The sequence below is a fragment of the Heptranchias perlo genome, chromosome 11 (assembly GCF_035084215.1).
Source record: "Heptranchias perlo isolate sHepPer1 chromosome 11, sHepPer1.hap1, whole genome shotgun sequence".
Lineage (NCBI taxonomy): Eukaryota > Metazoa > Chordata > Chondrichthyes > Hexanchiformes > Hexanchidae > Heptranchias > Heptranchias perlo.
The window spans coordinates 47,376,999-47,401,888 of record NC_090335.1 but is presented as its reverse complement, the minus strand read 5'-3'; the positions used below and the strand labels follow the sequence as shown (position 1 = coordinate 47,401,888).

The window sequence follows — 24,890 nt, the reverse complement described above, 5'->3', positions numbered from 1 at the left end:
CCAATGAGAGGAAATAGTCTTTCCCTAGTTACTCTATCAAAACCCTTCATAATTTAAAAACCTCTATTAAATCACTAAGCCTTTTCTGCTCTAGTGTAAATATTCCCATGAATCTTAAGTCTCTCCTTAAAACTAGTTTCTCACCCCGGTGCCATCCTGGTAAATCTGCGCCATATGCTCACCATAGCTTTATTGTCCTTTATCTAATGGGACAGCCAAAACTGCAAACAGCACTTTAACTGTAGCCTAAGCTAGTTTTGTACAAATTTATCATTACTTTTCTGCTCTTGAAGTTCTTGCCCTTATTGAAAGAACCCAAACTGCTATTGGCATTTTTATGGCTTTATTTGCCTGCACTTGCATTTCAAGGAATTATGGGGTCGACAAATTTTTCTTTATTCGTTCATGGGATGTGGGCGTCGCTGGCGAGGCCGGCATTTATTGCCCATCCCTAATTGCCCTTGAGAAGGTGGTGGTGAGCCGCCTTCTTGAACGCTGCAGTCCGTATGGTGAACGTTCTCCCACAGTGCTGTTAGGTAGGGGGTTCCAGGATTTGAGCCAGCAACGATGAAGGAACGGTGATATATTTCCAAGTTGGGATGGTGTGTGACTTGGAGGGGAATGTGCAGGTGGTGTTGTTCCCATGTACCTGCTGCTCTTGTCCTTCTAGGTGGTAGAGGTCGTGGGTTTGGTAGGTGCTGCCAAAGAAGCCTTGGCGAGTTGCTGCAGTGCATCCTGTGGATGGTACACACTGCAGCCACTGTGCGCCGGTAGTGAAGGGAGTGAATGTTCAAGGTGGTGGATGGGGTGCCAATCAAGCGGGCTGCTTTGTCCTGGATGGTGTCGAGCTTCTTGAGTGTCGTTGGAGCTGCACTCATCCAGGCAAGTGGAGAGTATTCCATCACACTCCTGACTTGTGCCTTGTAGATGGTGGAAAGGCTTAGGGGAGTCAGGAGGTGAGTCACTCGCCGCACATTAACCAGCCTCTGACCTGCTCTTGTAGCCACAGTATTTATATGGCTGGTCCAGTTAAGTTTCTGGTCAATGGTGAACCCCAGGATGTTGATGGTGGGGAATTCGGCGATGGAAATACCGTTGAATGTCAAGGGGAGGTGGTTAGACTCTCCCTTGTTGGAGATGGTCACTGCCTGGCACTTGTCTGGCGTGAATGTTACTTGCCACTTATGAGCCCGAGCCTGAATGTTGTCCAGGTCTTGCTGCATGCAGGCTCGGACTGCTTCATTATTTGAGGGGTTGCGAATGGAACTGAACACTGTGCAATCATCAGCGAACAACCCCATTTCTGACCTTATGATGGAGGGAAGGTCATTGATGAAGCAGCTGAACATGGTTGGGCCTAGGACACTGCCCTGAGGAACGCCTGCAGCAATGTCCTGGGGCTGAGATGATTGGCCTCCAACAACCACTACCATCTTCCTTTGTGCTAGGTATGACTCCAGCCACTGGAGAGTTTTCCCCGATTCCCATTGACTTCAATTTTACTAGGGCTCATTGGTGCCACACTCGGTCAAATGCTGCCTTGATATCAAGGGCAGTCACTCTCACCTCACCTCTGGAATTCAGCTCTTTTGTCCATGTTTGGACCAAGGCTGTAATGAGGTCTGGAGCCGAGTGGTCCTGGCGGAACCCAAACTGAGCATCGGTGAGCAGGTTATTGATGAGTAAGTGCCGCTTGATAGCACTGTCGACGACACCTTCCATCACTTTGCTGATGATTGTGAGCAGACTGATGGGGCGGTAATTGGCCGGATTGGATTTGTCCTGCTTTTTGTGGACAGGACATACCTGGGCAATTTTCCACATTGTCGGGTAGATGCCAGTGTTGTAGCTTGTAAACAATTTTACAACACCAAGTTATAGTCCAGCAATTTTATTTTAAATTCACAAGCTTTCGGAGATTTTCTCCTTCCTCAGGCAAATGTTGTAGCTGTACTGGAACAGCTTGGCTAGAGGCTCAGCTGGGCAGTAAGGGCCTAAAAATGGAATCAGTAACCTCACCACCCCATTAACCCTGATGATCAGCCCACTGTAACTTTTACAGAGACCTCCCGCTAGCAGGCTAAAGCGCCTGTCTGAAAAAAGCGGTCGGCCTCTTTCCCTTGCAAATCGGGGTCCTACTGATGTAGTTGGGATCCTGGTTGCAATTTTAAGGGACACGTAGACAGAGCTTGCGACTTAAACGCCACGCCCATATGTACTGGCGTTCCGATCAACAACCGGCAGAATTTTTTTTCTAATTGTTCTTTTTTGTTGGTCCAATAAAGCCGCATTGGCATCGTCCACCCCAACACCCCCACCATCACTCCGAGCGCCTACTGTCAGCATGTCAGCAGGCCGTCATTCCTCAGGTCGAAGAGCGGCAATGCTGCATCAGGAAAAATGTTTGGCGTCTACAGCTCACCTGCCAAATGCAAATGAGGCCGGGGCTTCAAAATCGCGGCTGCTTCTTTGCCGCCAGAATGGGATAACGGCCAGCGCACTCTACCGGTCGGCCACCAATAGGTGAAAATCAACCCCTATGTATCTGAACCCCCAGGTCTCGTTGTTCATCCACAACCTTCAGAATCTTTCCATTGGTTATGTACACCCATTCCTTGTTTTTCTTCTGGTAATGTACCACCTCACACTTCTCTGCATCTGCCACCTCTCTATGTCTTCTTGAAATCTCTTACGGTTCTCCTTTCTGTGGGACAAACACTGACTTTTGTGTTGTAAAGTGAGTATGCGTGGACATTGCGTGAGGATTGGATCAAGCCCTGCTGTGATGTCCCCACAGTTGAATAGCCTGCCAACATTCATTATCTAGACTCACATTTCAGGACTGTCTACGTGCACGAGGCACGAGGCACAAGAGGGAAGCCAGTAGCTTGGTGCTTTACTCTAACATAAGTAGAGGACAGAACAAAGTAACTGGTGCATATCTCATGTTTATTTGTTTGAGGCAGAAACTGCATAATATTTAATAACCAATGTGCATCTATTGTTGGAAAAAGAAGAGTGAAAAAGAATGAAGAATCTAATAAACAATAAAATAAATGAAAGGAGGTGACAGAGAAGTAAAATCAACAGACTTTCACCAGTCCACTGGATAGGTTTCTGTGCAATTAGGGATGGGCAATAAATGCTGGCCTCGCCAGCGACGCCCACATCCCACGAACGCATAATAAAAAAATTATAATTAATAGGTTTATTTACACAGCAAAGGTCTGCTAAAACCAGAATAGGGTTCAGTGCTAAACTGATCAAATATAGTGAAGATTAATCAAAGGAGAAAAATTTGATAAAATCCAAACATTTTTCACCCTAATTTGGACTGAGTGGAGGTTTCAGTTTGTGACATGTTCAGAAGACAGAAGTATGACTTCCTTGTTTTTTTGACTCAGTCCAGCGTTGTATTACCATAATAAGACAAGTAACTAATGAGCATTGTCTTCATGAAAAATTGCTTAGCAGCCCTTTCTTATTTGGGGACAGAGGAATACCCAGAAAAGTTATTGTCATTACAGATGACATCACATCAACAACTTGTATTTACATCGTGCCTTTAATGTGGTCAAACCTCCCAAGGCGCTTCGCAGGAGTGTTATCAGACAAAATTTGACACCTAGCCACATAAGGAGGTATTAGCTTGATCAAAGAGGTAGGTTTTAAGTAGCGTCTTAAAGGAGGGGAGAGAGGTAGAGAGGCAGAGAGGTTTAAGGAGTGAATTCCAGAGCTTAGGGCCTAGACAGCTGAAGGAACAGCTGCCAATGGTGGGGCGAAGGAAATCGGGGATGCACAAGAGGCCAGAATTGGAGGAAGGCAGAGTTCCATGATGAATGTGATGATACATTTCCAAATGGAGCAGGGGACTTACCCACTCCTTTCCCAGCCTGATCTGGACAACTGTCATTTTAAATTGCAGGCAGCAAGAACACCTGCCCCAAGCTGATGGGATCCTCTTTAAATATGCAGATCGGGCTCCAATAATGTCACCAGGGCCCAATCTGATTTTAACCTAAGGCCTGAGCAGGGAGTATAATGATGACCAAACCTGTCAGGAACAGCACACAGGGCAAGGTAAGTTTTTACATTTTGTTTGGTTCCTTGTGGGCCAGGAGGAGCTTTGTCATGTTCCTGCCCGGGAGTTAAAATCAAACTCATGGGGTCAGAACCTCAGCACGGGGTCAAGTAGGACACTGAGGTTGCGAGCAGCCTGAGACAGTGGCCGGAATTGGTAGTGAGGGAATGGAGTTTGTGACGGGGACCGAAGACTAAAGACACCAGTCTTCCCAATGTTTAACTGCAGGAAATTGCAGCTCATCCAGGACCGGATGTCAGACAAGTGGTCTGAAAACACAGAGGCAGTGGAATGGTCGAGAGAGTTGGAGCTGGGTGTTGTCAGCATACATGTGGCACCTGCTGCCATGTCTTCCAACGATATCGCCAAGGGGTAACATGTGGAGGGGAAGAGGAGGGTGCTAAGGATAGATCATTAGGGGAGTAGGTGGGAAGAGAAGCCATTACTGGAGATGCTCTAGCTATGAATGGACAGGTAAGACTGGAATCAAGCAAGAGCAGTCCCATTAAGTTGGACAACGGAGAAGAGGCATTGGAAGATATCGACCATGTCAAAGGCTGCAGAGAGTCTGTGGAGGACAATGAGGAAAAATGCATCATTGTCTCAGTCACAGAGAATGTAATTTGTAACTTTTATTAGGGCTGTTGCAATTCTGTGGCAGAGGCAGAAAACTGATTGGACAGATTAAAACATGGAGTTGCTGGAAAGATAGGCACAGATTGGGAGGAGACAACACTTTTAATGACTTTGGAGAAGAAAAGAAGGTAGGCGATCGGACGGTGGTTTGCAAAGACAGAGAGGTCAAGTGTGGTGATAATGGCAGTTTTGAAAAGGAGGTGCCTATGAGGAGAGGGAACAAATTACAATGTCAGCTAGCATGAGTTGTCATCAGATTAGTATGAGAATGGGATCAAGAAAGCTGGAGGTGGGTCTCAAGGACCAGGTGAGCTCAGAGATGGCATTAGGGCAGATTGGACAGGAACTATGAGAATATGAAGGATCAGGGCTAGAGTAGAGGGGAACCTAGAGAGAGGTTTGGCATTGTGGTAAGGGAAAGGAGGAACTGCAGCAGAGGCAACTGAACAGATGGTCTCAATCATAGTGACAAAGAAGTCTATGAATTCTTCGCACTTGTTCTTGAAGATGAGGGTGGAATGGGGTAGAGGTGAGTGGAGATGGACATTGAAATGATCAAGGAAGAGGGGTCGCACAGTGCAGAGGCTGAGAGAGGAAAGAAGGGAACATATCTCAGTGAGAAATTCGGGGTGGGGCTTGGAGGATGGCACAGAAAAATTATTGTAAAGGAGAGGTGAGAAAGTGGAACAACATGAGGTGCTCAAAAGAGAAGGTACCAGAGGAGAAGGGGGAGGGACTAAGGTGTGATTTGCTGATAAGATGTGGAAAGTAGAGCCATGCATGAAGGCTTCAGTAAGGGGCAAGATGTCTCCACTCATGAACCAAGTTTCTGTAAAAGCCATAACGTCAATGGAGTCATCCACAATATGGTTGTGGATGGCAAGGCCTTGTTTGCAAGTGAACAAACATTCTGGAGGGAAAGGTGGAGAAGGAAAGCAATTGTCGATCCATCAAAAGAGTCCAAGGGGGAAGTGCTGAGTTGGGTGTTTGGGACAGGAAGGAGGTTGAGAAGGTTAGCCTTCAGCAGGGGCAATGGGTGGGAAGATCATCGAGAGAGGAAGAAGGAGTATTTGGGGTTGCTATTTGAAAGGATGCAGCGATGGGTGTCACGATGAGATTTTTGGGAAATGTTGAGAGTGGCACAGATGGTAGCCATGGATTTCTCCAAGGGGAATCCAAGCCTGGGACGACAGCAAGAGAGACAGAGGAGTAGTGATGGGTTGGGGTAGGGCTGGTGTGGGGGGGGTGCAAATTACCCAAGAGGGGGGAAATGAGAGGTGGCATTACTGGTTGACAGGAAGGGAAAGAGACAGGAGAGATGGGTCTAAGAGGAGTCAAGAGAAGGGAGAAAAAAAGGGAGATGGAAGTAATGGGCTTGGGGCTGGAGCAGCAGCCAAACATACACACAAATGGACACAGAAGGAAATCAGGCTACATGGACAAGGCAAAGATTAGGAGAGACATCCTCAGAGAAAGTGCTCAATGACTAGACATTTGTAAAGCAAATTCTGCAATAATGATTTCATGATGTATTGTGGTATTCAGAGATGTTCACTTGTCTCTCAAACTACTGAGAAGAATATCTCTGGAAACAGGAGCTTAATTAACAAAAAAGGAAAAAGCTAATTTGCAAAAACAGACAAAAGTTCCAGGACTCAAGTTAAGTAGAGAACGGTACTGTTTAGTTGTGAAGACTGAAGTATGGATTATTGGCTGCGTTAAATTCTGCAAGGAATAGGTGGCAGGCAGCCAGATATTTCAAAAGCTTGCAGGCTGGGTTCTTGTTCAAATAAGTCTTTTGTTCACTGTTCTCCTGTTGCACTGATCTCATATCATTTTAATATGCATTTCTACAGGTAGTCTTCACTGATCCTCAGCTGTAAAAAAAAAGTGGAATAAAATATATTATTAAAAGAAATAAATCAATGCATGCCATCTTCCAAAACTAAATTTGCATCATATATGTTATGTGCTAGGGTTTTTATACTAGATATTTTACATGGTTTCAGCAACTACTCCCATAATTGAGCTCTAGATCCCTATGACCCAGAGTGTGCTTTACCTGTCCAATAACTAGGTAAAAGGAGTGAGCCTAGAGGTAAAGAGAATCCTTGTCACTGTATTTTGTCTAACGGGTATACCATGTGTCACAATGTAATTTCCTCAACTTGAGAAAGGCTAATGAACAAACAATCACACTGGGGTTTAGATTATAAATTACAAGACAGATATATTGAACAGTAAGCAAATAGATGAATGATAGCAAGAACAAACAATAGATTTATAATAATTAAATACTTCCTCAGGACTTTAAAAAAATTGCATTTATGTTGCATCTTAACATGTCATCAGGAGATCCCAAAGCACTTCACAGCCAATGAATTACATTTTGAAGTGTAGTCATAGAAAAATGCAGCAGCCAACTTGTGTATAAATAGCAAATCAGGTGAGTGACCAGTTGAACTGCTTTGGTGGTGTTGGTCAAGGGGGAAATGTTGTCCAGGACATTGGCAGAACCCCTGTTCTTCTTTAAATAGTACCATGGGATCTTTTGTATCCAACTGAACAGGCAGGAGAGGCATTTGTTTATACTCTCATCTGAAAAACAGCGCCTCAGACAATGCAGCACTCCCTCACGACTGCATTGAAGTGTCATCCTAGATTGTGTGTTCAAGTGAGGAGAACAACGGCAGATGAAATTTAATACAAACAAATGTAAAGTACTACACATAGGAAGAAAAACGGGCAATACACATACTCCAAGCAACAACAACAATTTGCATTTCAATAGCACCTGGAACATAGAAAAATGATCCAAGGCAGAGGTGTAATCAGAATAAAATGGACGCCAAGCCAAAGAAGAAGATATTAGGAGGGGTGACTATAAGTTTGGTGAAAGACGTATTTTAAGGTTGGTCTTAAAGGAGGAGAGGGAAATGGAGTGGCAGAGGGGTTTAGAGAAGGAATTCCAGAGCCCTAAGAGGCCAGAGTGAGAGGAACAGAGAGTTCAGTGGTGGGGGGGGGGGGGGGGGGGGTTGTAGAACTGGTGAAGGTTACAGAGATAGGGAGAGGCGACGTCATGAAGGGATTTAAACACAAGGATGATAACTGGGAGCCAATGTATCAAAGGTGAGATAATGGTTGAGCAGGTTATTTGCTGCAGAAATATCATAGCAAATGGAGGGCCAAAGGCCAGACAGTTGTAAGTGATTTGGAGAGACTTTTTCTCCAGGAGTGGGCACAGAAGGAAGTGGGGTTGGAAGGTGCAGGGGATTTGGGTGGTGAGGGAAAAAGGAAGTGGTCGGAGATGGCCATGTCTGTGATCGAGACAATTGGAGTATGGAGATGGCAAGGTCCAGGGGGTGGCCGTGAATATGGGTAGAAAACAAAAGGAAAGAGGACAAGGTGAGTTGAGATGGAGATTGAAATCACCGAGAATGAGGGTTTCCTCAGTGTAGAGGCTGATGGAGGAAAGGAGTGAGGATACTTCAGTGAGAAATTCGAGGTAGGGCTTGGGGCTGATAGAGAACAAGGATTTTAAATGAAAGGTGAGAAGGATGGAACAAGGTGAGGTGATTGAAAGAGGAGAATACCAGAGGAGTAGGGAAAGAGACAAATTTGCATCAGTTTTATGCTGATTTACTCAATCTTCATTGTTAATTAGGAATAAGTCAAACTGCTTTTGATTTGGCCATGTTTAGTCAATTGGATATTTGATTAGGAATTTAACAGTTAAGTCCTCATTTCAGATAATCACTTATTTCGACCCTACAGATGTGTGACAATTTAAAGGTATGATACCTTGAAGTGTTGCTTTTGAGGTGTGATGCCTCTGACATCACACATTCACATATAATGCCTTTAAAAGGAGTGATAGATGTGTCCTTGATCCTATGTGTAAGAATTATATTGATGCATCAAAACTACATTGATATGTGTGTTGCTAAGTGATTCTGATGATGTCACTATAAAAGAAGTTTCTTGTCAATTACCATGTCAGTTCCATTTGAAATAACATCAGCGCGCAGCATAACTTGTGTTTATATACAGATCAGCATTCTAGGATTTAGCTCGCAACAGATCAACTTCTACACAACTATGGGCCCGATCTTGCTGGTGCAGGACATCTCATGGCGTGCCCTGTTAGTTAGACTTTTTTCTGCACCGTTCAGCTCAAAATGTTTTTGTGCCGTAACTTGCTGGAAGTGCAAACTGATAACGGCCTGGCAAGAGTAATGGGGCATCTGGGACCTTAGTGAATGGTGGGACCAACAGTGTATCTCCTTAATCGATAAGACTTAAGGATTGAGTCAGAGGAATGACTGAGAAGGAAAATGAATTAGTGGGTGAATTAGAGTTAAATCAGGTACAGAAAGAGAAACATAGAGATGTAAAGATAGGATGAAGAGAGAGATAGAGGAGAGAGAAAGGAAAAGTAAGAAAAAAACATTTAAATTTAAAATTTGACATTTTTAAAATCTTTAAATCTTTAAACAATGAAGGAATTAGACTCCACAGTTTAAATTGTTCAATTTCTGGGCCAAAGAGGTTGATTGGCAATGCATTAGCAATTATCGTGTTGTTAAAAAGGTACTTACGCTCTTAATTACCAGACTTAACTTTCTGTGGTGCGTTTAATGGACAATTAATGTACAAAGCCAGCAAGTTCTTAAAAATAACGTAAAGGCTAAGGGTGAGATGTCATTTTTGTGATGCAAACGGTGAAGCGGCACAAATCGACCAGCAAGTTCTGGAGATTTGCAACTCATGGCATATCTCTAAATCTCCTGAATTACCTGCTCGATTTGCACATTAATAATGTGTGCGTCATTAACACGCCATTATTTTTCCAGCAAGGGCAACCCAATATATTGCATGATCCAGTTAAGAACAGGACAAAAAACTGCATTCTATCCACTTTCTATGATACACAGTCTAGTCAGCAACAGATTGAGCTCTGTTCTACTTACTGTACATAATACACAATCCACTGCCATCTTTCTGGTTGCTGTAGCTGAGATTGGCAATTTAATGTGAACTTGTGCTGACTCACACCTAGCAGAAACTGAATTGAAACAGCTTAAATTCATTTCACGTTTGAACCATATAAGCATCAGGTTAGGCTGGATTTGAACTCAAGGTCAATAACAAGATTCTGATATTTTGAATTTTGTCCATTTTTTATTTTACTTTTACTCCCTTTCTGCCCTTTGCCCCCTCAATAGCAGATGACTTATTCCCAAGATTGTTTTAAAAATCAGTTATAAACTCACCTCCTTTATCTTGCAGTTGTTGTTAATGATTTTTCTGACAAAAGCAATAAACCAGCCCCACAATAATAATTAATGCAATCACTCCCAGCACAATAACGATAACCTGGACATAATGGTGACCTTCAGCTGAACCTATAGCAAAAGAGGAAATAAAGAGACTTCAGGAGAATGTGAAAAATGACTTCAAACCCACACAGTGCAAAAGCAACATTTAAACATTAAACATTGATGACACCCCTGCCTGCCTGTGCAACTCATTTTAAGGAAATTCTAGGCCATTATATTTGAAAAACACATTGTTCTTTATACAGTTGTTCATCTATTGTTCAATAAATCTGCTTGGCAGTTGAAGCCTAAAAAGGAGGCCGTGTTGTGAGATTCTGCCACTTCTTAAAGACACGTATTGGCTTGGAACATCCAAAAGTTAAAGGAAAGGTTTTCTGTTCATTAGGTTGGGTACATTATGAAAACTTACCTAGATATCAGGATTAGTGAAGAGACCCGTGAGGCCATATAAAGGTAAGGCTCACCTATGAGAGCAATCTAAAGTATGGAAGCCAAAAGGGAAGAAAAGAACCAACAATGTAACAGAGGTCATCACAGAGATATGTGAATTGATTGTTCCAGTCAATCTCACAACTAACCAATGCAATAAAAGTTGAAGCTGACTTTATTTTTTTTTGCCACAGGGTCTTTCTAGGATCACAGTGGAGATTATACGGGCATTGCCCACAGCACAACATCCCATCGCATTTGGAAAGTGATTCAGACATTGGTGCTGCTTTCTCCACACTTCACTCATTTCACCAATAAACAACTGTGAAGACAGTAAACCCCAAACTCCGTGCAGGACATACTTGACTATGCATAAATTGAGATATGTGTACCTTCTGAAAATCTCTGGTCTACGTCAACTACAGGGTGTTCCACTGTCTTGTCCCACAGGCAGTCTGTGATACACAGAATGTCATATTGAATATCACAGAATTCCCCAGATCAATGCATGATTCCTTTACTTTAAGCAGGTTAGGGGCACCAACATTTTTTTGAGAAGGTTAATTGTGTACAAGGAGAACTCTTGCATGGTCAAAGTCTGGTTGATAATATTGATGCAAGACACAAAGAATGAATCAGAGAAAAGCTACAATCAGGTGTGAAAGGCCATCAGATCAGCTATAGAATGTACCTTGAGAGTGCTGTGGAAGACATTAAAGCGCTTGGGTAGATCTGCTGGTGTTTTATATACCACTCACTAAAGTTATACAAAATCTTTCTTATGCGCCTCCTGTAATCTGTTGAAAAGTGGAGGACAAATAAGGGTTTTATGAGGAATGAAATAAAATGTGGCTGGTCATATTTGGGATGAAAATGCAATGGACATGTATCAGGTTTCTTTCTTTGATTTCTAAATTGTTGAGCTAAATTTGTGGCGTTCAGTCTCGGATAGGCTTGGAATGGTGATCAATTAAAATCTCAGTCAAATATATAGTTAACTCTTAGTGTGTCACATCCTTTGGGCCATCACACCCCTGGAGGCCTACAGTGTAACCAAAAAGGAACAATCTGGATTTTGTTCTCATGAGGAGTGCATGGAGCAGATTGCAGTTTGATTTTTCTAAAACTCTCCTCTCCAAGCTCCATAATCTACAACTTATCCATAACACTCTGGCCTGCATTCTCACCTCCACTAAGGCCACACTGAAAACATAATTGATGAAGACATTGAATAGGATAGCTAACTGTAGACAGCCTTGTGGGTCTCAAGATCTGTATTTATTGGCCAAGTCAGTTTTTCCTGGGAATGTTAGAGAAGACCTGTCTTTGGCACCTCCACTTCACAAGAGAAGGTGTCACACAGCTATGGAATCTCCTGGAAGCTGACCTGCAGACAGCACGTTCCACTACTGCATTAAGGTTTTATGGCAACCAACCATCCAATCCATTATCAGTGACATATAACAAATCAATCAGTCAGCTGTCAACAGATGCATCAAGCAAGTGACAGGAGCTTTGTTTTCAAAGGTCAACACATTCAGTATTTTTCCTGCGGAAAGGAGGTATCAGCTCAACAAGGAATAGATTTTTTCCCAACTGGCAGGATTCCCAAAAGTGCAGAAAATTGAAGGTGGCATTGATGTACTGGCAACCAGCTCCTGACAAACAAAGTACATTGCTATCATCTGGACGGGAGCCCCATGTGCCAAAAAAACAACCCTCCTAGCATTCACCTCATGCAATAATGCCTCCACTTTGTCAGCCATCAAACGGGGAGGGAGAGGTCGTGTGATGCACTGGCATGTCACTTACCCATACACTCCATTTCACGCCTCTAAATTGAGTTTCTTTTCACTTCACTTATTCCCTGACCGTTCTTCTCTCGCCTCTCCCCCCCTTCTCATTCCCAAGCTGACAAATATTTGAAATTATTTTGAAACTTTATAAAGGCTGAAACAGTATTTGCTCCTATATGCAGCCACTACATGGGCACAATCTTTTAAATGTGAACTGCTAGCCAGATTTTACACACTCCCAATTAGGCTGTCGGCTCAAGACCACAACTGTGCTGGGAGCTTATGCAAGTTATTCAAATGAGCTGACTCCATAAAACTGCACGCAGTCCACTCAGTGCACTTTTGGCTATTTTTGTGTTGGTGACTAGACATTCCCAGCAAAATCGAGGTGCTTGTTCTTACAAGATAAAGGCCAAGGTTGTTTGTGAACTAAGAGGAAGAAGAATAACTCAATGATATAGTCCCTACATAACTTCTAATAGTCCTGTTCTACAGATGTATTTCTTGCAAGCAGGCAATAGTCTTAGTTTCTTTTCTTGTGTGCTGTTTGGAAATTATTGATAGTCTTTATGTTCTAGGAGGCCATTTATTCTAATTTTTAATGGTGATCTTAAGTTACTGTTATCCCATCAAATTTAATTTCAAAATTGACTTAAAAGTTTTGATATTTTAAATTTGCCACAGGTATACTCTTTAATAAATGTAGTCATGAAACATTGCTTTACACTTGCCTGCACAGTTGAGGTGTCTTGGAGCAGTCTGGCTTTTACTGATTAGGTTTTCAACTTTACAGATGAATGTTTTAGTGGCAGAAAATGAGATTGAGTTCTTCAGTGTAGCTTTTCTACCGTCATATGAAAACACAGCATTGACCTCAGTCAGTTGTTGCTCATTCAAGTAGAAGGTAACTGGAGTCGTTCCACGAACCTCACATGATATGAACACATCTTGTTCAGAGACACAAGTAATGTTCATTACTGGTGTTGAGACTTTCTCTGAAAGAGAAACAAAATGTATAAATATTAAGCAAACTGGTTCTTGTGCCATTCTAAAATAAGTCTTGCTTTTAGATGTATATAATAGTTTATATTCTATTATTGAGCTTGTGACATCAGAATGGGAAATTTCCTGTTGTGATAGTAATCTATCTATATCTGTATGTTATTAAAATTTTACATCTACATGTACTTCTTGTCTACAAAACCTAATTTCCTGTTGTCACGTTTTTGTCACATTTGTGTCTTTTACTGTTAAAAACTCCTTGGTCTACATTTATAATAGGCTTTCCTGTGTAAACCCATCATCGTGTAATTGCACAATCTGGTCACTGGGTGGCCTTTCCCAATATCATTCAAAAATGTTTTCTGAAAATGTTTCATCTGAAAATTTTTGATTTGTCATTTTTCTCAGTAACTGAAATTTCTAATGTCCATTATAAGTGTTTAAACAACATTTAAATATATATATATATATATTTCACAATAACATAATTAAATTTATCAATGTAATTGACTTTTGTGTTTTTTAATGCCTTCATTGAAGTTTTTACTTGAAGGCAGTCTTTTCCAAAACCTTGAGCTTGGAGTTGATATTTTAAATCCCTTCATGGCCTTTCCCCTCCCTATCATTGTAATCTTTTGCAGTCTTACAATTTCTCCTCCTCTGCCAAAAACTCTCCATTCTTTTGATTCCGGACTCAACTTTGGACTTCCCTCCCTAAGCCTGTCTGCCTCTCCGCTTCTCTCTCCTTAAAACCCACTGCTTTGATCAAGTTTTTGGTCAACCCTCCTAATATTTCCTTTTTGTCTGATTATACCTTTGTGAAGCATCTTGGGATGTTTTTCTATGTTAAAAATACTTCTAAATGCAAGTGGTTACTGTGATAAAAATATTTAAACTTCTGGCTTATGGCCCTGCTCCATGACCCCTGCTCTGACAGCCCCCCCACCAAAAAAAATGTCAATCTGTGGCCTGCAGCACTGCTCATTGCTCCCTGTTGCTAAACATAAAACTGTGAACTTTGCTCCTTGGCTAACTCCCAAAAAAATTAAACTTCGAGCCTGCACCTAACCTCTACTGTCTACAGCGTCAAAAATTTAGAACTTCAATTTGAACCTACACTGCATTGGGTCCCCCTTCTTTCTTAAAAAAGTAAAATTAACAGCCCCATCAATACCCTGACGTGCGCATTAAAAATTACTAAAGATGTACCTCACTGTGTCTGTTCCATATTCTTTCACACTGCCAGCTATAAAAACAAATGCCCTCCTCTTCCTAGCTCCGAAATATGGCCCCGTTAATTTTAAAAACTATTTTCCTACTCCAAATATTTAAAAAGTAAAACTACGATCCTGTGCTGTGTGCTGAAAAATAAATTTCACATACTATTCACTAGCAATATGCAGTAGTAAAAATCTTGTGTGGAAAACCAAGTGGTACAATGTTTTTTCACCTCAGGACTTAGATTTGAATCTAGCCCAGGCTTTTTTTTATTGTTCATGGGATGTGGGCGTCGCTGGCGAGGCCAGCATTTATGTTAAGTTAATTGGTCTATAGTTTCCTGTACTTGTTCTATCTCCCTTTTTAAATATAGGAATCACATTAGCTGTTCCCCAGTCCTCTGGCACTATTCCTTTTTCTAATGAATATTTATATAAATATAATAGTGCCTCTGCTATCTCTTCCTTAATTTCTTTTAGTGTGCGTGGATGCAATCCATCTGGACCTGGGGCTTTATCCTCTAAGTTTGATTCGTTTATCAATTATCTCCCCCCTTTCTATCTTAAATTACTTTATATCATCTTTTTTGATCTCTTCTAATGTCATGCCCACTATGTTAGACTCCCTGGTCAATACTGAGACAAAGTAATTATTTAATATTTCTGCCATTTCGCTGTCATTACCTGTGAGTTTACCATGTGTATCCCTGAGGTGCCCTATCCCTATTCTGATTTCTCTTTTGTTATTTAAGTATCTGTAGAATACTTTACTATTTCTTTTTATATTCCTTGATAATTCTCTAAATTAAGAGTAATTTAAAGGAGTAAACTCCTAAAAGGGAGTAACTAACGAGCTTAATCTAAGGCAAATCATGGGAGCAGAGCTCGCACCTGTGATATGCTTCTCCTGCGCTATGTGGGAAGTCATGGACACTACCAGTGTCCCTGGCGACCAAGTGTGCAGGAAGTGTGTCCAGCTGCAGCTACTGGCTAACCGCATTTCGGAGCTGGAGCTGCAGGTGGATTCACTGTGGAGCATCCGCGATGCTGAGATTATCTTGGATAGCACGTTCAGTGAGGTGGTCACACCGCAGGTAAAGATTATGCAGGCAGAAAGGAAATGGGTGACCGCCAGGCAGAGTAAAAGGACTAGGTAGGTAGAGCAGGAGACCCCGGGACCATCTCCCTCTCAAATAGATATTCCACTTTGGATATTGTTGGGGGAGATGGCTTATCAGGGGAAAGCAGCAAGAGCCAAGACAGCGGCACCACGAGTGACTCAACTGCACAGGAGGGGAGGAAAAAGAATGGGAGAGCAATAGTGATAGGGGATTCCATCGTAAGGGGAACAGATAGGTGTTTCTGCAGCCGCAGACGTGACTCCAGGATGGTATGTTGCCTCCCTGGTGCTAGGGTCAAGGATGTCAAGGAGCGGCTGCAGGACATTCTGAAGGGGGAGGGTGAACAGCCAGAGGTCATGGTCCATATCGGTACCAACGACATCGGTAAAAAAAGGGATGAGGTCCTGCAAGCAGAACATAGGGAGTTAGGAAATAAATTAAAAAGCAGGACCTCGAAGGTAGTAATCTCAGGATTACTCCCAGTGCCACGTGCTAGCAAGAGCAGAAATAGGAGAATAGACCAGATGAATGCGTGGCTTGAGAGATGGTGTAGGAGGGAGTGGTTTAAATTCCTGAGGCATTGGGACCAATTCTGGGAAAGGCGGGACCTGTACAAGCTGGACGGGTTTCACCCAAGCAGAACCGGGACCAATATCCTCGCGGGGGCATTTGCTAGTTCTGCTGGGGAGGGGATGGCAGGGGGATGGGAAGCAAATGGCCAGGTACAGATAGTTCAAATTCAGACCAGGAAACGGGAAGTAAAAAAACTGTTAGTGACGTAGTTAGCGACTCAGAAAGGCAAAAGAACCAAAGGTTAGTGTTCAGCATAGGAATTTGACTGGATTAAAGGGTATATACTTCAATGCAAGGAGTATTACAAACAAAGCAGATGAGCTAAGGGCACAGATAGACACATGGCAGCATGCTATCATTGCTATAACGGAAACCTGGCTTAAAGAGGGGGATAATTGGCAGCTCAATATCCCTGGATATAGAGTTGTCAGACAGGATAGAGTGGGTGATAAAAAAAGAAAGGGGGGGTAGCATTATTGGTTAAAGAATCAATTACAGTTGTGAGAAGTGATGATATGCTAAATGGATCATCAATCGAGGCCATATGGGTTGAGCTAAGAAATAAAAAAGGGGCAATCACATTACTAGGAGTGTACTATAGACTCCCGAATAGCGAAAGGGAGATAGAAGAAGAAATATGTAGGCAAATTTCTGAGTGCAAAAATAAGAGGGCAATAATAGTAGGGGACTTCAACCGGTATTCAAACAATGTGAGGGGCACAGAGGGTGCAAAATTCTTGATCGGTGTCTAGGAGAACTTTTTTAGCCAGTACGTGACAAGCCCAACAAGAGGGGATGCAATTCTAGATTTAGTCCTGGGAAATGAAGATGGGCAAATGGGTGAAGTGACAGTGGGTGACCATATTGGGGATAGTGACCACAATTCAGTTAGTTTTAGCATTATTATGGAAAAGGACAGAGTTAAGTCAAGAGTAAACATTTTAAATTGGGGGAAGGCAAATTTTACAGAACTAAGAGGTGATTTGGCAGAACTGGACTGGACGCAACTACTTGAGGAGAAATCAGTGACAAGCCAGTGGGAGGTACTAAAAAGTGAAATTCTACAGGTACAATACAGACACGTCCCCTCAAAGAAAAAGGGTGGCACTGCCAAATTTAGAGCCCCCTGGATGTCTAGAAGTATAAGGTGCAAGATAAAGCAGAAAAAGAAAGCTCACAGAAAACTAAATACTGCAGAAAGCCGAGAGGAGTATAGAAAGTACAGGGATGACGTAAAAAAGGAAATAAGGAAAGCAAAGAGAGGGCATGAAAAAATATTAGCTAGTAAGATTAAAGAAAAGCCAAAGATGTTTTATCAGTACATAAGAACAAAAGGATAGCTAAGGAAAAGTTGGGACCTATCAGGGATGATAAGGGTAACTTGTGTGTAGAAGCAGAGGTTGTGGATAGGGTTTTAAATGAATATTTTGTCTTCATATTCACAAAGGAAAGGGATTATCCGGACGTAGTAGTTAAAGAGGAGAGGTGTGAAATATTGGATAAGGTAAACATAACAAGAGAGGAGGTACTAGAGGGACTGGAATCCTTGAAAGTTGATAAGTTATCAGGGCCGGATGGATTGTTTCCTAGGCTATTGAAGGAAGCCAGGGAGGAAACAGTGGATGCTCTGAGGATCATTTTCCAATCCTCACTAGATACAGGGGAGGTACCGGAGGACTGGAAGACTGCAAACGTAGTACCATTGTTTAAAAAGGGTACGACGGAAAGGCTGAACAATTATAGGCCGGTCAGTCTTACCTCGGTGGTTGGCAAACTATTAGAATCAATATTGAGAGATAGGATGAAATGTCAGTTGGAAAGGCATGGTTTAATCAGGGATAGTCAGCATGGATTTGTTCAGGGAAGGTCATGCCTTACAAATCTGATCGAATTCTTTGAGGAAGTGACAAGGAGGATTGATGAGGGTAGTGCAGAGGATGTTGTCTACATGGATTTTAGTAAGACAAGGTCTCACATGGCAGACTGGTCAGAAAGGTAAAAACCCATGGGATACAGAGAAATGTGGCGAATTGGATCCAAAATTGGCTCAGTAAAAGGAAACAAAGGGTAAAGGTCGATGGATGTCTTTGCGAATGGAAATCCGTTTCCAGTGGTGTGCCACAGGGCTCACTGTTGGGTCCCTTGCTGTCTGTGGTATATATTAATCATTTGGATTTGAATATAGGGGGCATGATTGGCAAATTTGCAGACGACACAAAAATTGGCCGTATAGTTAATAGCGAAGAGGATAGCTGTATTTTTTTTAAATTCATTCATGGGATGTGGGCGTCGCTGGCGAGGCTGGCATTTATTGCCCATCCCTAATTGCCCTTGAGAAGGTGGTGGTGAGCCGCCTTCTTGAACCGCTGCAGTCCGTGTGGTGAAGGTTCTCCCACAGTGCTGTTAGGAAGGGAGTTCCAGGATTTTGACCCAGCGACAATGAAGGTACGGCGATATATTTCCAAGTCGGGATGGTGTGTGACTTGGAGGGGAACGTGCAGGTGGTGTTGTTCCCATGTGCCTGCTGCTCTTGTCCTTCTAGGTGGTAGAGGTCGCGGGTTTGGGAGGTGCTGTTGAAGAAGCCTTGGCGAGTTGCTGCAGTGCATCCTGTGGATGGTACACACTGCAGCCACTGTGCACCGGTGGTGAAGGGAGTGAATGTTTAGGGTGGTGGATGGGGAGCCAATCAAGCGGGCTGCTTTGTCCTGGATGGTGTCGAGCTTCTTGAGTGTTGTTGGAGCTCCACTCATCCAGGCAAGTGGAGAGTATTCCATTACACTCCTGACTTGTGCCTTGTAGATGGTGGAAAGGCTTTGGGGAGTCAGGAGGTGAGTCACTCGCCACAGAATACCCAGTCTCTGACCTGCTCTTGTAGCCACAGTATTTATATGGCTGGTCCAGTTAAGTTTCTGGTCAATGGTGACCCCCAGGATGTTGATGGCGGGGGATTCCGCGATGGTAATGCCGTTGAATGTCAAGGGGAGGTGGTTAGACTCTCTCTTGTTGGAGATGGTCATTGCCTGGCACTTGTCTGGCGCGAATGTTACTTGCCACTTATGAGCCCAAGCCTGGATGTTGTCCAGGTCTTGCTGCATGCGGGCTTGGACTGCTTCATTATCTGAGGGGTTGCGAATGCAACTGAACACTGTGCAATCATCAGCGAACATCCCCATTTCTGACCTTATGATGGAGGGAAAGTCATTGATGAAGCAGCTGAAGATGGTTGGACCTAGGACACTGCCCTGAGGAACTCCTGCAGCAATGTCCTGGGGCTGAGATGATTGGCCTCCAACAACCACTACCATCTTCCTTTGTGCTAGGTATGACTCCAGCCACTGAAGAGTTTTCCCCCTGATTCCCATTGATTTCAATTTTACTAGGGCTCCTTGGTGCCACACTCGGTGAAATGCTGCCTTGATGTCAAGGGCAGTCACTCTCACTTCACCTCTGGAATTCAGCTCTTTTGTCCATGTTTGGACCAAGGCAGTAATGGAGTATACAGCTCAGCTCCAGACCACAAGAAGATATCAATGGGTTGGTGGAGTGGGTGGAAAAGTGGCAAATAGAGTTCGACCTGGAAAAGTGTGAGGTAATGCACTTAGGGAGGGCAAACAGTAAAAGGGAATACGCAGTAAACGGGAATATATTGAGAGGAGTAGAGGAAGTGAGAGATCTTGGAGTGCATGTGCACAGGCAGTACAGGTAGATAAGGTTGTGAAGAAGGCATACGGAATGCTCTCCGTTATTAGCCGAGGTATAGAATACAAAAGCAGGGATGTAATGGTAGAACTGTATAAAACGCTGGTAAGGCCACAGCTGGAGTATTGTGCACAGTTCTGGTCACCACATTACAGGAAGGATGTAATTGCTCTGGAGAGAGTGCAGAGAAGATTTACAAGAATGTTGCTAGGGCTTGAAAACTGCAGCTACGAGGAGAGATTGGATAGGCTGGGGTTGTTTTCCTTGGAGCAGAGGAGGCTGAGGGGAGACTTGATTGAGGTGTACAAAATTATGAGGGGCCCAGATAGAGAAGACAGGAAGTACCTGTTTCCCCTAGCGGAGAGTTCAAGAATTAGAGGACATAGATTTAAGCTGATTGGCGGAAGGATTAGAGGGGACATGAGGAAAAACTTTTTTATCTAGAGGGTGGTGGGTGTATGGAATTCGCTGCCCGAATTGGTAGTAGAGGCAAGGAGCCTCAACTCTTTTAAAAAGTACCTGGACCTGCACCTAAAGTGCTGTAAGCTGCAGGGCTACGGACCGGGTGCTGGAAGGTGGGATTAGAATGGGCACCTGATTGTTCTTCGAGCCCACGCGGACACGATGGGCCGAATGGCCCCCTTCTGTGCTGTATCTTTTCTTTGTTTTTATGGTCCTATAATTTAATTTCATAGTTTCTCTTTGCCTTCCTAATTATTTCTTTGACTTCTTTCCTAACTTTTTCGTATTCCCTTTTGTCATCCTCTCCTTTATTGTCTATGCACTTAGTGTATGCCTTTTTCTTTAATTTCAATTTTGCCCTTATTTCTTTATTCATCCATGGTGTGTCATTACTGGCTAGTTGTTCTTTCTTTTTAGAGGGATATATTTCTCCTGGACTCTATTGATCACCATTTTAAATGTTTCCCACTGCTGTTCTATTTTTTTATTTATTTGTCAGTAAATTTTTCCAGTTTATTTTCCCTAGTTCCATTCTTATTCCCTTAAAATCAGCCTTTTTCCAATTTATTACTTTGGTCTTTGTCTTTGGTCCTCCTCAATCTTTATCTTAAACCATATTATGTTATGATTGCTATTGCCTAGATGTTCCCCTACACTTACTTCTCTTACCTGTTCTGGTTCATTTCCCATTACTAGATCCAGGAATGCTTCCTTTCTTGTTGCGCTTTTTAAATTGTGGGTAAGAAAGGAGTCCTGCACACATTGTAAAAACTCTATTCCCTGTACCCCTTTACCTACCTCTTCTTGTCAGTTTATTTGGGGGTAGTTAAAATCTCCCATGATTATTATTCTATGTCCTTTACTCATTTCACATATTTGCTAACATATTTCTTCCTCCATCTCTTTTCCACTATTTGGTGGTCTGTAGTATACCCCTATTAGTGTGATCGATCCCTTCTCATCTTTTATTTCAATCCATGTGGATTCTGCTTCTATTCTTCTGTTAGTTATGTCCCATTTTTCTACTACCATTATGTTATCTCTAATTAGTATAGCTACTCCACACACCACCCCCACCTCACTTCCTTCCCTAATCTTTGAAGTTCTTTCACACATTCAATGGATCTGGGATAGAAAATTGACTTGCTCCATTCCTCACATCACTTGTTACCTTTTCACAAGAAGAACACTGGGGTGAAATTCCTCTTGGGCCCTAGTGCCAAATGGGCGACCATGCATCGGCCGCCCATTTTACACTCCATCCATTCTCTTTTCCATGGAATAGAAAATCAGGCGGAGTGTAAACCAGGCTGCTGGTGCACTACCACCGAGGATGAAATTTAACCCCAACGTTCCCACTAATGTATAATAAATTTACAATAATTTAGTTCATTATATTTATCTTGATGAAGCGCTCTAGTGCCTACCACTCCACCCAGCCACATCAAAGGATTAATAAAATGCCCAGAGGGCAGGAAAGTGCTGTCAGTCACTGCAATGTCAAATGTGGCTGCACCCAGAGGTTTAACCCGGCCACTGTCCTTTGCGGTTCACAATACCCCATCGCAGCCTGGCACCACAGTTGCTCCTCTCACTCGGGGAACATTTGTATATAACAATACGATTGTGCAGATGGAGAAGCACGCCCGAAAGGGTCACCAAGGACAAGCGTAGTAATAGTACTCTGGATTAGTGCGGAACATCAACTGAACCTACCAGATACTCAGACTCATAGGTCCAGGTGCAGGTCCATTAGAAAATCAGCTATCCTGATTGGAGAAGCATGCCCTAAAGGGTCACTAAGGACAAGTGTAGTAATAGTACTCTGGATTAGTGCAGAACATCAACTAAACCTACCAGATACTCAGACTCATAGGTCCAGGTGCAGGTCCATTAGAAAATCAGCTATCCTGATTTAGGTTCCAACTCTTGAGACATTTCTTAATTTTATGATACCTACTGCATCACAGGAGTACTGAACTATAAAATATAATGAGCCAGTAATTTTTGATACCACTCTATTACTGTGCAGAATGGAAGCTACTTACAAGCAATCCTTTTACCCAATGGAGTGGTCCTGAAGCTTTGGGCCGGATACAATTAGGGAAAGTTTGAAAGAAATAAACTCACCAAGTAAATGCAATTTAAAATGTTGAGCAAATTGAAGTTTTCCCTCTTTGTTATGTATTTCAACTCGGTATTCTCCTTCATCAGCTTTTGTTGTGATGTTAAATGTCAGAGTGCCATTTGGAAAAACTTCTGCTTTCTGTTGATAGTCACCGTATGCTTTAGAACCATCTTTGTACCGTGCAACTGTTGTGTTTCCTTTAAACCACTTTGTGGCATGTTTAGTATTGGAGCTTTGACCACGAACATGCAAAAAAGCTGAATTCCCAAGTTCACTGTAAACATTCTCTGCATCATCACTACTTTCTGTAAGAACCCGTCCTGCAAATTAACAGAAAATAAATGCTAACAATTTAAATACACAAGATTTATATTTGAATACAATTTTTTTTTAAACTTATAAAGCACTTTTCGGGTCAGTTTATCTTACCAGAAACAACTATCAGCAGAAGGAAACAGTATTGTGAACATAAGCCATAGGAAACCATCCTAACTGATTTTAACTGCCTGGTCGGAACTCAGACTTAGTTAACAATCGTCTTAAGGAAGAAACTAATAGAAACAAGAGCACTGTGTTGGAAAATTTCCACAGCACTTTGACAGGAAGGAAGGGAGGGAGGGAAAATTGGCAGGAGAGAATAAACAAATAAGAGTCAAATTGAATTCCAACCCCAAAATGACTCAAATTGGAGTTTATTTCAAAGAATATTCTGAAGGAAAGCATTTAAATCTAAAGATCTCCTCCATAAATACAGTGTAAAAAAAATTGTTCCATCCTGATACAAGAAATATTGAGCCTGATTTTGCTGTAAAAGCAATGGTGAGGCTAACAGCGCTCACCATTATTCACGTGCCGATTTTTAAAAAAATTTGTTCATGGGATGTGGGCATCGCTGGCAAGGCCGACATTTATTTCCCATCCCTAATTGCCCTTGAGAAGATGGTGGTGAGCCATCTTCTTGAACCGCTGCAGTCCGTGTGGTGAAGGTTCTCCTGCAGTGCTGTTAGGAAGGGAGTTCCAGGATTTTGACCCAGCGACGATGGTGTGTGACTTGGAGGGGAACGTGCACGTGGTGTTGTTCCCATGTACCTACTGCTCTTGTCCTTCTAGGTGGTAGAGGTTGCGGGTTGGGAGGTGCTGTCGAAGAAGCCTTAACGAGCTGCTGCAGTGCATCCTGTGGATGGTACACACTGCAGCCACTGTGTGCAAGTGGTGAAGGGAGTGAATGTTTAGGGAGGTGGATGGGGTGCCAATCAAGCGGGCTGCTTTGTCCTGGATGGTGTCGAGCTTCTTGAGTGTTGTTGGAGCTGCACTCATCCAGGAAAGTGGAGAGTATTCCATCACACTCCTGACTTGTGCCTTGTAGATGGTGGAAAGGCTTTGGGGAGTCAGGAGGTGAGTCACTCGCCGCAGAATACCCAGCCTCTGACCTGCTCTTGTAGCCACAGTATTTATATGGCTGGTCCAGTTAAGTTTCTGGTCAATGGGGACCCCCAGGATGTTGATGGTGGGGGATTCGGTGATGGTAATGCTGTTGAATGTCAAGGGGAGGTGGTTAGACTCTCTCTTGTTGGAGATGGTCATTGCCTAGCACTTGTCTGGCGCAAATGTTACTTGCCACTTATGAGCCCAAGCCTGGATGTTGTCCAGATCTTGCTGCATGCGGGCTCGGACTGCTTCATTATTTGAGAGGTTGCAATGGAACTGAACACTGTGCAATCATCAGCGAACATCCCCATTTCTGACCTTATGATGGAGGGAAGGTCATTGATGAAGCAGCTGAAGATGGTTGGGCCCAGGACACTGCCCTGAGGAACTCCTGCAGCAATGTCCTGGGGCTGCGATGATTGACCTCCAACAACCACTACCATCTTCCTTTGTGCTAGGTATGACTCCAGCCACTGGAGAGTTTTCCCCCTGATTCCCATTGACTTCAATTTTACTAGGGCTCCTTGGTGCCACACTCGATCAAATGCTGCCTTGATGTTAAGGGCAGTCACTCTCACCTCACCTCTGGAACTCAGCTCTTTTGTCCATGTTTGGACCAAGGCTGTAATGAGGTCTGGAGCCGAGTGATCCTGCCGGAACCCAAACTGAGCATCGGTGAGCAGGTTATCGGTGAGTAAGTGCCGCTTGATAGCACTGTCGACGACACCTTCCATCACTTAGCTGATGATTGAGAGTAGACTGATGGGGCGGTAATTGGCCGGATTGGATTTGTCCTGCTTTTTGTGGACAGGACATACCCGGGCAATTTTCCACATTGTCGGTAGATGCCAATGTTGTAGCTGTACTGGAACAGCTTGGCTAGAGGCGCAGCTAGTTCTGGAGCACAAGGCCTGGATGTTGTCGGGGCCCGTAGCCTTTGCTTTATCCAGTGCACTCAGCCGTTTCTTGATATCACGTG

The 24,890-nt window shown here is 43.1% G+C and overlaps 1 protein-coding gene across 1 annotated transcript; it reads right to left on the bottom strand.

The window, feature by feature from the left end:
- Nucleotides 1–2,932: 2,932 nt before the first annotated feature.
- Nucleotides 2,933–23,009, bottom strand: LOC137327287 (T-cell surface antigen CD2-like). The gene is made up of 5 exons (XM_067992940.1): nucleotides 22,913–23,009; nucleotides 22,486–22,803; nucleotides 13,013–13,276; nucleotides 9,991–10,122; nucleotides 2,933–6,594 (listed from the first exon to the last, which is right to left on the bottom strand). Exons 1-4 carry the CDS (start codon nucleotides 22,968–22,970, stop codon nucleotides 10,013–10,015), a joined length of 750 nt encoding a protein of 249 aa, XP_067849041.1. The 5' UTR covers nucleotides 22,971–23,009; the 3' UTR covers nucleotides 2,933–6,594; nucleotides 9,991–10,012.
- Between the last annotated feature and the right edge of the window lie 1,881 nt (nucleotides 23,010–24,890).